The sequence below is a fragment of the Puntigrus tetrazona genome, chromosome 19, assembly GCF_018831695.1.
Source record: "Puntigrus tetrazona isolate hp1 chromosome 19, ASM1883169v1, whole genome shotgun sequence".
Taxonomy (NCBI): domain Eukaryota; kingdom Metazoa; phylum Chordata; class Actinopteri; order Cypriniformes; family Cyprinidae; genus Puntigrus; species Puntigrus tetrazona.
Window position 1 is genome coordinate 2050030 of NC_056717.1, and position 12103 is coordinate 2062132.

At 40.1% G+C, this 12103-nt stretch overlaps 1 protein-coding gene across 1 annotated transcript; it reads right to left on the reverse strand.

The window, feature by feature from the left end:
• Window positions 1–10084: 10084 nt before the first annotated feature.
• Window positions 10085–11696, reverse strand: LOC122324005 (L-rhamnose-binding lectin CSL3-like). Its single transcript, XM_043218164.1, has 8 exons — window positions 11635–11696; window positions 11526–11549; window positions 11337–11417; window positions 11125–11260; window positions 10917–11026; window positions 10759–10803; window positions 10323–10443; window positions 10085–10236 (listed from the first exon to the last, which is right to left on the reverse strand). Exons 1-8 carry the CDS (start codon window positions 11663–11665, stop codon window positions 10131–10133), a joined length of 654 nt encoding a protein of 217 aa, XP_043074099.1. The 5' UTR covers window positions 11666–11696; the 3' UTR covers window positions 10085–10130.
• Between the last annotated feature and the right edge of the window lie 407 nt (window positions 11697–12103).

The following is a 12103-nucleotide window of genomic DNA, read 5'->3' on the forward strand; positions in this document are numbered from 1 at the left end:
CAAAAGTTTATGCCATGCCGGTGGAAGAACGCCAGAGTCTGTCTCCTGTCCACACCCGTCCTTCCTCATCTGTGAATCTGCCCCAAATTCAGACTCAAGTCAAGCCATCACTTCAGAAGTCCGGCAAGCCCGAGACTCGCAGATATGCTTCTGCAGTCTCGGGCAGCATTGAGGAGCTGTACATGGAGAAAAACGAGGAGGACGTTGACAAACCGCTTCACGCAAGCACGAAACACCCATCATTCGTGATTGACATCAAAGCTCAAGAAAACAACCTCCAGCAGCTGGATCAAGCTTTTCAAAATAACAGCATTTCCTCTGAAATGTACAACCTGTGCAGAGGAACCGTCAATCAGACACTTAAGAGCGTTGAGCTGCGTCTTGGATGTCTTTTACGGAGATACATCCAGCATGTCCAAATGAAGCAATTAAGGTAAGAAAACCATCCTTTGTCTAACAGTTTGTTTGATTACAGGCTCATCAAATCCATTTACAACGTGCCATAACGAACATTTTTGCTCTGTTATACAGAAAGACGCTCGACAGAAATTTCAAGACGACCAGAAATTTAAGGGATGGACTGGAGTTCAGAAAAGTTCATTCTCAGCTCTGCAAATTTGACCATTTCCAACGGAGTGTGAACAATATCTGGGACGCCAAGCAAGCCTCTGCTGACGAGACACGCAGACTGTGCATCACACGGGCGGTCGATTTATACAAACAGGTCAGTACCAATTGGACAAAATGGCCTGTAACACTAATTTGTCGTGTTCTGATCGTGTAAACAGCATTACTAATGTGACAGATGTAAATAATAATATCATTTTCTTTAAAAAGGTGAATGCAGCGCATGGACTACATCTGACAGGCATAGCGCATGCGCAAAGGCACGTGTCCCTGCCTCTGCTAACCGTGACGCCCATGCGGTTCAGCTCCAACCTGTGTCCGTCTCCTCCTCCTCGGGAACCACAAACTGCACCCGGCAGAGCCAGTCCAGCGCGTCATCGTCAAATCCACCTGAAAGCTCTGCTCCACACAAACACCACCAGGAACATAAGAGGGCAGAGTTCCCTGAAGATCAGTCACATTCAGTGATGATGGCCAGCGTCAAGAAGTAATATGTGGAATAACGACTTGTACATACACAGACTAATAACAGGACGAACTCTGACATGGACACAGCAGCCGAAACAGAAATACTTCCCTGAATATGTATATGAATAATAAAAATGATGAATAATAAAGATATGAATCTCTCTGCTTTTGTTGGGCAAGTCGTTTGATCGGTGATTTTTTTTTTTTTATTGATATTTCTATTACTTATTTTGAAATTCACATTTTATCTTTGATTTACTGACATTATTCTGAATTATTGCTGAACCTTGGTTCAGTCATCTTTAGAAACATAATTGTGTGTGTGTGTGTGTGTATGTTGTATGGTAGGCTTCAGACATCTACAGACACGGAGTAGGAAAATAATTATATTTCAATGCTTATGTCAGAATATTATAAACATTTAAATAAAAAAATAACAAAGAGTGTATATCGGGGGAAATACTAAGAACGGAGCTAGTTGTGTTTCCAGAAGCATGGTTTCACTTAGACTTCGGCTTTTACTTTATTTCTTCACTGAAGAAGAGCTGGAACGAGTGCAGAAGATACTGTACAGAGAGAAAAGCGGATCTGATCACCATAAAGAACAAAGAATAACGACTGAGAGATACTGTGTGTGTTTGTGGCGTCAGATGAAACGTGTCCATCGTAGGTTCATATAAATATGTAATTACTTAATCCATTTAGGATTTTGTCAAAAACAATACTGGTGAAAGAGAATTATGGATTGGTGTGACTGACGAAGAGAAAGAGGGCATATGGAAATGGGTTGATGGCACCAGCGTGATCTCTGGGTGAGAAGTCACTGAACTGATTATCATTGTCAGTATCATATCACAGAGAGCAGCACTGAACGTCTAATGCTGATCTGATGTTGCAGGTTTTGGGCACCTGGACAAAAAAATGAGCCAAATGGAGGAAGACTGGAGAATTGTGCTGTGACTTATTTAAAAAGGGAACCCTGAATTAATAGGGTGGCATGATGTTGATTGCAGTCTTTCTTATCAATGTATGTGTGAGATGAGTATATGGCGCTGAGAACAGCACACACATTTCTGTTATGTTTTAGCTAATGATAATAACCCCTTTTTCAGCCCTGATAAAACGCATCTTAACCAGCAAATCAAGGTCTTGCAGGAGCAGGACTGAACATTTCTGATCTACAAGTTATATCCGTTTAGGCCTATAAAGTATTTATTTGTAGTAAAACTGCTGGTGCTGCTGAAAAAAAAACTATTCACCCACATACATGGGTTATATGTATAGGTATCAAAATTATTTAGATGTTAGCTTTTTTTTTTTTGTTGCTGACACCTTCGGCAGATTATATTAGCCTTCAGTGGTCGAGGGCGTACCTGAGGATTTTGCAACTGAGCCATACTTTGGGTTAATTGATTCAATTGTTGTTGCTGTCTTCGCAGCATGTCCCGTAATTCGCTCATTTCTGACACCGCTGAACCATTTTTACTGTTGACATACTGATGTCCCTGTACACCATACTGAATGCCATAAGCGGAAGGGACTGACTGACTTCTACCACGCACCCCCCCCCAGGCATGCCTTCCCTTTCCCAACGCAGGGCTTCGCTACGAACTTCAAACAATGTAATTGTAGGTTGACGACGCACTAGTTGCTTAAGTTCCTGTCGAAGAGCACAATCGTTAACATACTCCACAAACAGGTCTCTCAGTAAAATTTCAGCATTAGGCATGCCATGAGGTGACTGGCCTTGAGTCTTCTGGATAAAGCGAGAAGTCAAAATGAAAATTCCACCAAAGTTTCTCCTTCCTGTTGTCTTCTGGAAAAGAACGCCTCTTGAAATGCTACATAAGACTTTGTGCAACTATATAATTCACGTAATACTCTAATAATTTGTTTTGGGTCCTCCCTTTCGTTTGATGGCCGATAACGAATTTCTTCCCTCGCCTCTCCCTCCAGATGATCAACCAGAAAAAATGCTTGATCAGCTGTAGAGAGATGGCGAAGCCGCATACAAGCCTGAGCCTCCTCCACCCACTCATCGATGCCAACGCCCGACCGACCACTAAACTTAGAGCACTTACAATCTCGAGGAACAAAAACAAGTCGCTCAGCTGTTGGTGCACCAGCCCCAATGAGTGGGGGATCTACAACCATAGGAAGAGACGCATTAGATGGGCCCGGGCAACAGGCACTTGTTCTTGTCGCAGCCTCTCATTATCTGCTTTTAACTGGGCTACCAAATCTCTTAACTCTTGCATTTCGTCCTCCATAACTGTCAACACCCAAGGACTTACTACTAATATGGATACTCAAATTGCCGATCCACCACAAAAAGGGACTGCCACAGTCTGGTTCCTACCCAAAAAAAAAAAAAAAAAAAAACAAAAACAAATCACGCAAACAAATCAACTCCCAAGTTTCTGGCCTAAACAAGAGGGAACCCTGCCGACTACGCCAGAATGTGGCGGAAGGGTATAGTTTTTACAGCAACACTTAACTCAAAGAAATCTGACTACGCCACCCTAGGGATTATTCCCAGGGAACAAAGTTATAATTGGACACAGGTTCGGATCCCTCGTATGAAGTTAGGCAGGACACTTGGGTAGCATATAAAAAGTATAAAATTTATTAATACGAAAATTTTAAAATGCTTTCGCAAAAAGAAAAAGCACCGCTTCAAAACAAAAGAATACAAATACAGAAATAATCCAATGTTGGGTTTCTACAATAAATCACATACATCCGGTAGGGCTGAGGCTTCCAGCGGCAAGAGGAGTTCGGTTTTTACGAATGGCACACACCCCTGTGCACTCAGATCACACTACTAAACACTCAGTGTTACACAGCACCCCAAGAAGAACCACCAGGAGAGAAATCCAACCACCCGTGGGACCCCAGCTCCTGCAACGCAGCAAACTAAATAAATACAGAATTACAACATTAACCACAAAGTATAACAAACAGTACATTAAAGCCACGCCGCACCAACAAGGGTACAAACAGAAGAAAAGAGAAAACAAAAAGATTTAGATCAAATACAAAACCAGGTTACATCCAAAAAGGTAATTTAAACCAAACAATTCAATCAAGAAAAAGAAACTAATCAACTAAACTCACATAGAGTTAAATACAACAAGACAAACAAAAAGACAGGTTTAACAAATGGGAGCAAGGGAGGTAATCTAGACTGTTCTAATTTCAGCAAATCAAATTGAGCGAACGCAGACAACGTGATTAATATTCATAAACCCAGTCGCTCTTTAATCCTAGTACTTCTTTTTATTATAATTTTATATTATATAAGATTTCATAGTAGTGTTAATCGCTCTTATTTTCCATTTTCCCGCCTACAATCACTAAAATGGCAAACAATATCTTAAACACCACCAGTGTTAAACTCAATCAACGTGACATATGCAGTCGTGGTTATTTTAATTGCTAATCTTATAATGCTAAATTATAAACAAAATCATATTATAATGCTATTTCTTTGACAATATAAGGTGTTCATAGAGAGTTGATAATATTTACAATATTACTGAATTGCATAGGTGTTCCTTACACAGAAACAAAGAAATTGGTGTAGGTTAGTGTGGAATATTTTATAATAAATAATTTATTCTATTTAGCACTGTAGGAAATCTTCTCTGGTCCTGGGAACAATGTTTCTGTGAGAATCTATAAAACGCCGTCCTCCAGAGTGGAGAGCGCGGATGCTTCTCTGGCAGACGAGCTAAACACCTTTTATGCTCGTTTCGAAAGGCTGCAGCTAATCACGCTAGCGCCGCTAGCGGCATGATGAACAGCACGCACGCCGAGAGAGCCGGAGAGGAAATCGCGTTCACCTTTTCGGAGCACGACGTAAGGAGGGCATTCAGGAGAGTGAACACCAGGAAGGCAGCAGGACCTGACGGCATCACAGGTCGGGTTCTGAGAGCCTGTGCTGACCAGCTAGCACCGGTGTTCACTGAGATATTTAATCTCTCCCTGAAACAGTCTGTAGTCCCCTCGTGTTTCAAAGAGTCCATCATTGTTCCTGTGCCGAAGAAACCTCAACCATCTTGCCTTAATGATTACCGCCCTGTAGCTCTGACGTCTGTAGTGATGAAGTGCTTCGAGAGACTCGTCAGAGACTTCATCACCGCATCACTACCGGACACACTCGACCCACTACAGTTTGCTTACCGCCAAAACCGTCTATGGAGGATGCCATCACACACCTCCTCCACACAACCACAAGCCACCTGGATTTTAGGAAAGGGAACTATGTGAAAATGCTGTTCGTGGACTATAGTTCAGCGTTCAACACCATAGTTCCTCCACGCTCACCTCGGTTGGAGGTCCTGGGACTCAGCCCATCCCTGCGTCACTGGATCACCAACTTCCTGACCGACAGACCACAAGCCGTACGGATGGGAAAACACACCTCATCCTCCCTCACTCTCAGCACTGGAGCCCCTCAGGGTTGTGTTCTGAGCCCCCTGCTGTACTCGCTGTACACACATGACTGTGTGGCCACTACAAACTCCACCACCATCATTAAATTTGCTGACGACACTGTCATGGTGGGCCTGATCTCCAACAACAATGAGATGGCCTACCTTCAGGAGATCAACAACCTGGAGAGATGGTGTCAGGAGAACAATCTGCTCCTGAACAGAACAAAGGAGTTAATAGTGGACTTCAGCACGAAGCAGGTGCGCTCTTATCATCCCATCATGATCGACGGGACCCCAGTGGAGAGAGTGGACAGTTTCCGGTACCTGGGTGTTCACATCACGCAGGACCTGTCTTGGTCCTGTCACATCAACACCCTGGTGAAGAAGGCCCGGCAGCGTCTATACCATCTGAGGCGCTTAAGGGACTTCAGACTCCCATCTCAGGTGCTCAGGAACTTTTACACCTGCACCATCGAGAGTGTCCTGACGAGAAACATCACCTCCTGGTTTGGAAACAGCACCATGCAGGACAGGCGAGCTCTTCAGAAGGTGGTGCGGTCAGCTGAGCGCACCATCCGCACTGAGCTCCCTGTGCTGCAGCACATCTACAACAAGCGGTGCTGTACCAGGGCCAGGAAGATCGTGGAAGACCTCAGCCATCCCAACAATGGACTCTTTTCTCTGCTGCGTTCAGGAAAGCGCTTTCGTTCCCTGAAGGCAAACACAGAGAGAATGAGGAGGAGCTTCTTCCCGCAGGCCATTCAGAGTCTGAACCAGAGAACACCCAGCACCTAAATACCGGAATTCCCATGTTCACCCCTCTTCCCCAGATACTCGCTGTTGGAACTACTATTCTTGTTTTGTACTTTTATTGACATTATTGTCTCATATATCAATATGGTTTTGAAGAACTTCTGTGTGTGTGTGTGTGTGTGTGTGTGTAAAGAGCAACACGCTCACAAAGGACAGGACACTGTCCAGAGCCGACACCTTGATGAACTCTTGCTGAACTCACCCCCAAGCAGATTCCGCCTAAATGATATCTAATCAGGATCAAGCACCCACAAGAAAGGAATGTGCCCTATTGTAACCTTTTTATGGGGTGGCTTTTTCTTTATGTATAAATAAAGATGTGTGAGGGGCTGCGTTTCAGAAGCAAACTGAAGAAAGCTGGAAACAGTTTGCTTCCCTTGCAACTGAAGCGACGTCACTTGCAAGTTACACATTCGGAACAAATTCTCGTGTCTCTTATTGAGTCTTGAATTATTGAGTTGTCTTCGGGCAGGTAAAGAACCTTAAAGGGGCATCCAGACCCAACACTCGCCACTTACATTTGGACAATTGCACAGCCACTTTACACTTACACTTTATATCTTATACTTTATATTTATATTCTATTTTATTTTTTTATTTTTTTATATCCTACTTTGCACACTTTTTTTATATTTTATATTTATATATACATTTAAATTTTGTTTCTATTTTGATGCTGGACGGTTGTAATAGAACATTTCACTGCATGTCGTACCGTGTATGTATGTGTATGTGACAAATAAAATTTGAATTTGAATTTGAGAATTTAGAGGGGATAATTATTCCTGTATCCATTCCTAACATGCTCTTTTCCATTCCACGACCCACCTAGACAAACCTAATCTATTTCGAGACCCACTAAAATATTTGAGATGTATATAAAAATAAAAAAAATAAAAAAATACATTTACGTTACTGTCATCTTATCAATTAAACGTCGAATACGAGAGAAATAAAGGAGCATTTTATTTTATAGTACAACTGTAAAATTTCACTACTAAATTTAAAGTTTTCATTCCTTCGTTTATAGAAGTGAATGAGTCTATATGAAATATGTTCATAAGAACTGAAACACACTCACTTCTGCCCGGCTATAGCCTGCTGTAATCAGAGCCGCGAGTGTTGTTAAACTCATCGCGGGGTTCAGCGCAGAAAATACGTGGTGAACGATCACGTTTTTTTTTTTTTTTTTTTTTTTTTTTTAGAAAAGCAAAACAAGCATAGCAGAACCATCTAAAACGGCTTGGAGATTAAAACAATTGTGAAAATTGTAAAAAAAAAAAAAAAAAAAAAAAAAAAAGTCTAATTTTAAATAAACTCTAAAAACCGAGATGGCAAATAAATGTTCAGCAATAGCTCTCTTCAAAAGCTTTTTTAATTTCGGCACGTTTTTTTCTCTACACATACTGAACATATGGCAAGAAAATATTATGACATTTTGTAAAAATATGTAAGCGTGTGGAAAATGTTAAAACGTGTAGTGTTAGAATTAAAGCAGCTTATCTGTGTTTATTCGCACTGACCACTTGTGCAGCCTGCATTCAGGACTGTTAGGCACGAGCTGCTCTACACGTATGTATGCATGCATGTAGGTGTGTATATATTTATATACACACACACACACACACAGTCTACGACCCTCAGAACAGACCCTCAGACAAAATAAAAAAGTGTGGATGCGCTGTCCTTGAAAAAAGGTTCAACTCTGTTTTGCTCATATTGTCATTTTAAAATGACAGACGTCGTATTTATTTTCCTGTGGCACTTTTCCCACTGTGTTAAAAAAAAAAAAAAAAAAAAAAAAAAAAAAAAAGTTAAACGAATTTAACATTTTGACAAATAAAATGAGCTATTTTGTATGATAAATTTTTTTTTCCTCTCTGCGCCACCTTTCACAGTGTATGTTAAACGAATTGTATTATGACGAAGACGTATATATACACAATATAATATAAACAAGTAAAAAAAAAAAAAAAAAAAAAAAACCTATCCACTGCTTAAAAATGGGAAATTGTATATATATAAAAAAAAAAAAAAAAAAAAAAAAAAAAAAAAAAAGGTCCCATGGCATGAAAAATGTCACTGAGGTTTTTTTTTTTAACAAACAAATAAGAGTTTCCCTAGCGTGCCTATATGGTCCCCCTGCGTTGTTTTAAAGAGCCGCCTCAGTCTTCCTTTTGCTTTGCATCCAACTAGCTCTGTGACGTAGTTACATTTTTATTTATTTGTTACATTTTAATATTTTACACAGTTAACTTTGATCAAGTTATTTATTAATGAAACAAAATTAAGGCTGTAAAAAGCTACATCACTAAATCAAAGATTTGTTTTATCTGTAAATTATTGCACAAGAAATCGTAAAAACCTATCCACTGCTTATCGGCATGATTAATGCGACGTTTCACAAAAACACACGTAAATGGAAACACCGATCGTTCATTTAATAAAATTAAGTTACTAAAACAAAATGCAGAAATCTAATCCCAAAACCTTACGATCTTATAAATAGTCAGAACCAAACGAACAACGAAAATGTACAGTATTGCAGATGTGAAAGGTTTGTGTTTGAATGAAGAGATCTCGTTAACTAAACTAGTGGCCTGAAAGAGGAGACCCTTAGGAGACTCCACAGCCTGTCTCTGCTGGAGTTCAATCTGTGTCTCACCTGTGAAATAAATTTACATGAATACCGAGTAATGAAGAGGGCCTATATTATTACTGGTCTCCATTATTCTACAACTATGGATTGAAATCTTGTTTCAGGCAGATCATCTACTGCAGTCGTCCAGTGGCGTCAATCACTTTCCTGAGTAAAACTCCTCATGACGCTCAAAATGAGTTTGACAGCAAGACTCCAGACAGGACTTGACAGCTTTGCGTTTTCTTCCAGTACAGATGTCACTCCACTTCTCCAAGTGCAGCAGCTTTTAGTTTGGTCTTTAGTTTCTTCACCATTTCAGCCAGCATGGTGTTTTTGTATAAAGCAGGTCTTGGACTGAAGGTCTGTCTGCACTGAGGACAGCTGTAGACTCTTCTGATCCTCTTGATCCCAGCAGTCTGTAGCTCATACAATAACTGTGTCCACAGGGAATGGCCACTGGATCCTTCAGGAGATCCAGACATACTGGACGCAAGAACCGCTTTGCTGAAAAAACACTGGCTTCAGCCCTTTCACCGTCTACAGCAACACACTCACACAAACAGCTCAGCTGCAGATTAACTTGGTTTTGTTTGAAAGATGCGTTCAACAGTGCCTGTAAACTCACTTACTGAAACGTCCACCATCCCTCAATCTCACAGATTCTACAACACTAAATTTCCATAGATCCTTACACACTTAAGGCAAAACTATTTAACCAAAGGTCTTGGGGACCAATGGTAATTTGAATAGGACCTGAATTACCTTTTAGTGTAAGAATAAGACCATTCATACCAGACGCTATTCCAATTCCAACTATTCCAATTATAGGAAAGATGAATTGCCTTAATGTATAACATTGTATTGACCATTCTGATTGAAGAATGTTATGTGTGAGGGAAGGAAGGTAATGAGAGAAATGTGGAAAAAGTATGTTAATACATATTGGGGCAGCTTCCCTGGACAGGGTTTAATAAGGAATAACTATTCTAGAATAGTTACGGTTTAAAAAAAAAAAGAAATCCTGAAAAAAGAACTGAGAACCAAATCCAAAGAGACAAAACCTGCAAACTACTAAACCTAAACAAGTTACTGAATACAATGAAGTTGATGGGGGTGTTTTATTTTTTTATAATTCCACAAACTCATAGGCAGTAGTAGGTCACTTCCAGGTACTTGTAGTTGCCAAAACATGGATCAGAGAACACTGCGTTTGAAGCATCTAAATTACAAGACTTCTTTTTACAGCACCTATAAAGAGAAAGACTTAGTGCACTTTCATTTTGATTAAAAACAACAACAAAACAACAACTCTGGACTAAATGTTTTTGCTGTACCTGGAACATATGCTGGCAGTCTGAGGAGAGTAACACTGTGGTGAAGTTCCTAATTTATGAGGGCAGAGAGCAAGATCCCGCCGTCCATAATTAGCATGATGAATAGAAAGAACACCCTTCTCTGAAACCGAAAAACTGATGTTGATAATCATTTATACAAGTGACGGCTAACGGTTCAATGCAAAATAAGTCCCTTCTGAACAGGTTAAAATTACATTGTGAATATCAACTTTCCCCTCATTGGAGGATTAGTAGACCATCTGTTTAATATCTCCCAGCAGACATTCACCCACTACAAGCAACTTTAAATACAGGTCAGCTTCATCCAACCCTAGTAATACTCCAGCACTCTAGTGAGTGGATATGTACTGTAGGTGTAACATTAGGCAATGTCAACTGGACCAACATTGGAGAATAAACATGAACAGATTCTTACCACAGGAAATTACACTTTTGGCACCTTCACAAGTTATGCTTTGCACTAATTTGGTGGAAAACAGGAATAAGGGTCAGTAAGGATTTACCAAGGTTAAGATCAATCAACTACAAATACACAAGATTTAGGTTGGAAATTGCATATCAGTCTTGACTTACTCAGTGAGCGACACTCATAAGACACTTGCAGGTATTTATAAGTCCCATAACAAGGATCAGAGAAAACCCTGTTCTGTGCAGGAACGGAACAGTTTTTCCTCCCATTACACCTGTTTCATGGGCAGACAATGACAAGTACATTAAATGAAGGGATTATCATTGTTCAGGTTTTTATGAAGTAGTAGAATCAGCGTTCAATTTATCCTACCGAACGGTCATCTTATAGAGGGATTCTTTCTCGACGCATTTAGTATTTAAGAGCTGCGCAGGTCGTCTTCCAGCAGAACATGTTTTGCAATTAGTCCGTCCATAGTTGGCAGCAAGGACGTGTATGAGACCATTGTCTTACATGCATAAGACCATAAGAATCATTGTTTAAAAAAAAAAAAAAAAAAAATACAAAACTGTACGGTTACGCACCACAACTGAGGGATGCAGAGTGTCCTTCACAGACCACTAATTTTTTTGTACTAGTCTTTGTGCTCGCGGAGAGGAAACCCACTAGGGAAAGGGAAGTTAAAAGAAAGTTAAAAAATCACCACAATTCATCCTTTAGTAAGGAGTGCTGCTTTTCATTTAACTGCTTTGTGCATTAATGATACATCTTACCATGTTGACACAGCAACAGCAGCACTGTAAAACCACAAAGAAACAAATCCTGTATTAGAAACACTGAAACAAACTTAGTCAAGGAAGCAGAAAAAAAACCAATACATACAAGTGATCCCCCTCAGTGTTTGCACTGGCATGGTATTGGAACACACAAACAGAAAAAAAAAAAAAAAAACCACATGTGCAGATGGAATTTATAAAAAAACACAGCTGGTCTATCACTGTAACGATGAGTAAATGATAATGAGCGACACCTGTGCCACACTAATCTCACTAATTTGATCCAGGTCCATGCGTCAGGATAATTTAATGTGATTGCTTTTTCTGTTTAATGTGTGAGATGCACTTATATTCTTTATTTGGATAAACCTATCTTGCCCTCTTGAAGTTATTTTACACATAAGATTATTAAGCTTTTATAATATTCATGTTTGCAATGACAGCAGGCCACAAACATTTAAAATGGCTTTTACTATGAAAAACAGTGAGTCTGAATTGAAGTGGGGTGAGTTACGTTGAGGACTGGTTGAGGATCCAATTGCGTGACAACGTTTTACTGACAAGCTTAAACTTAA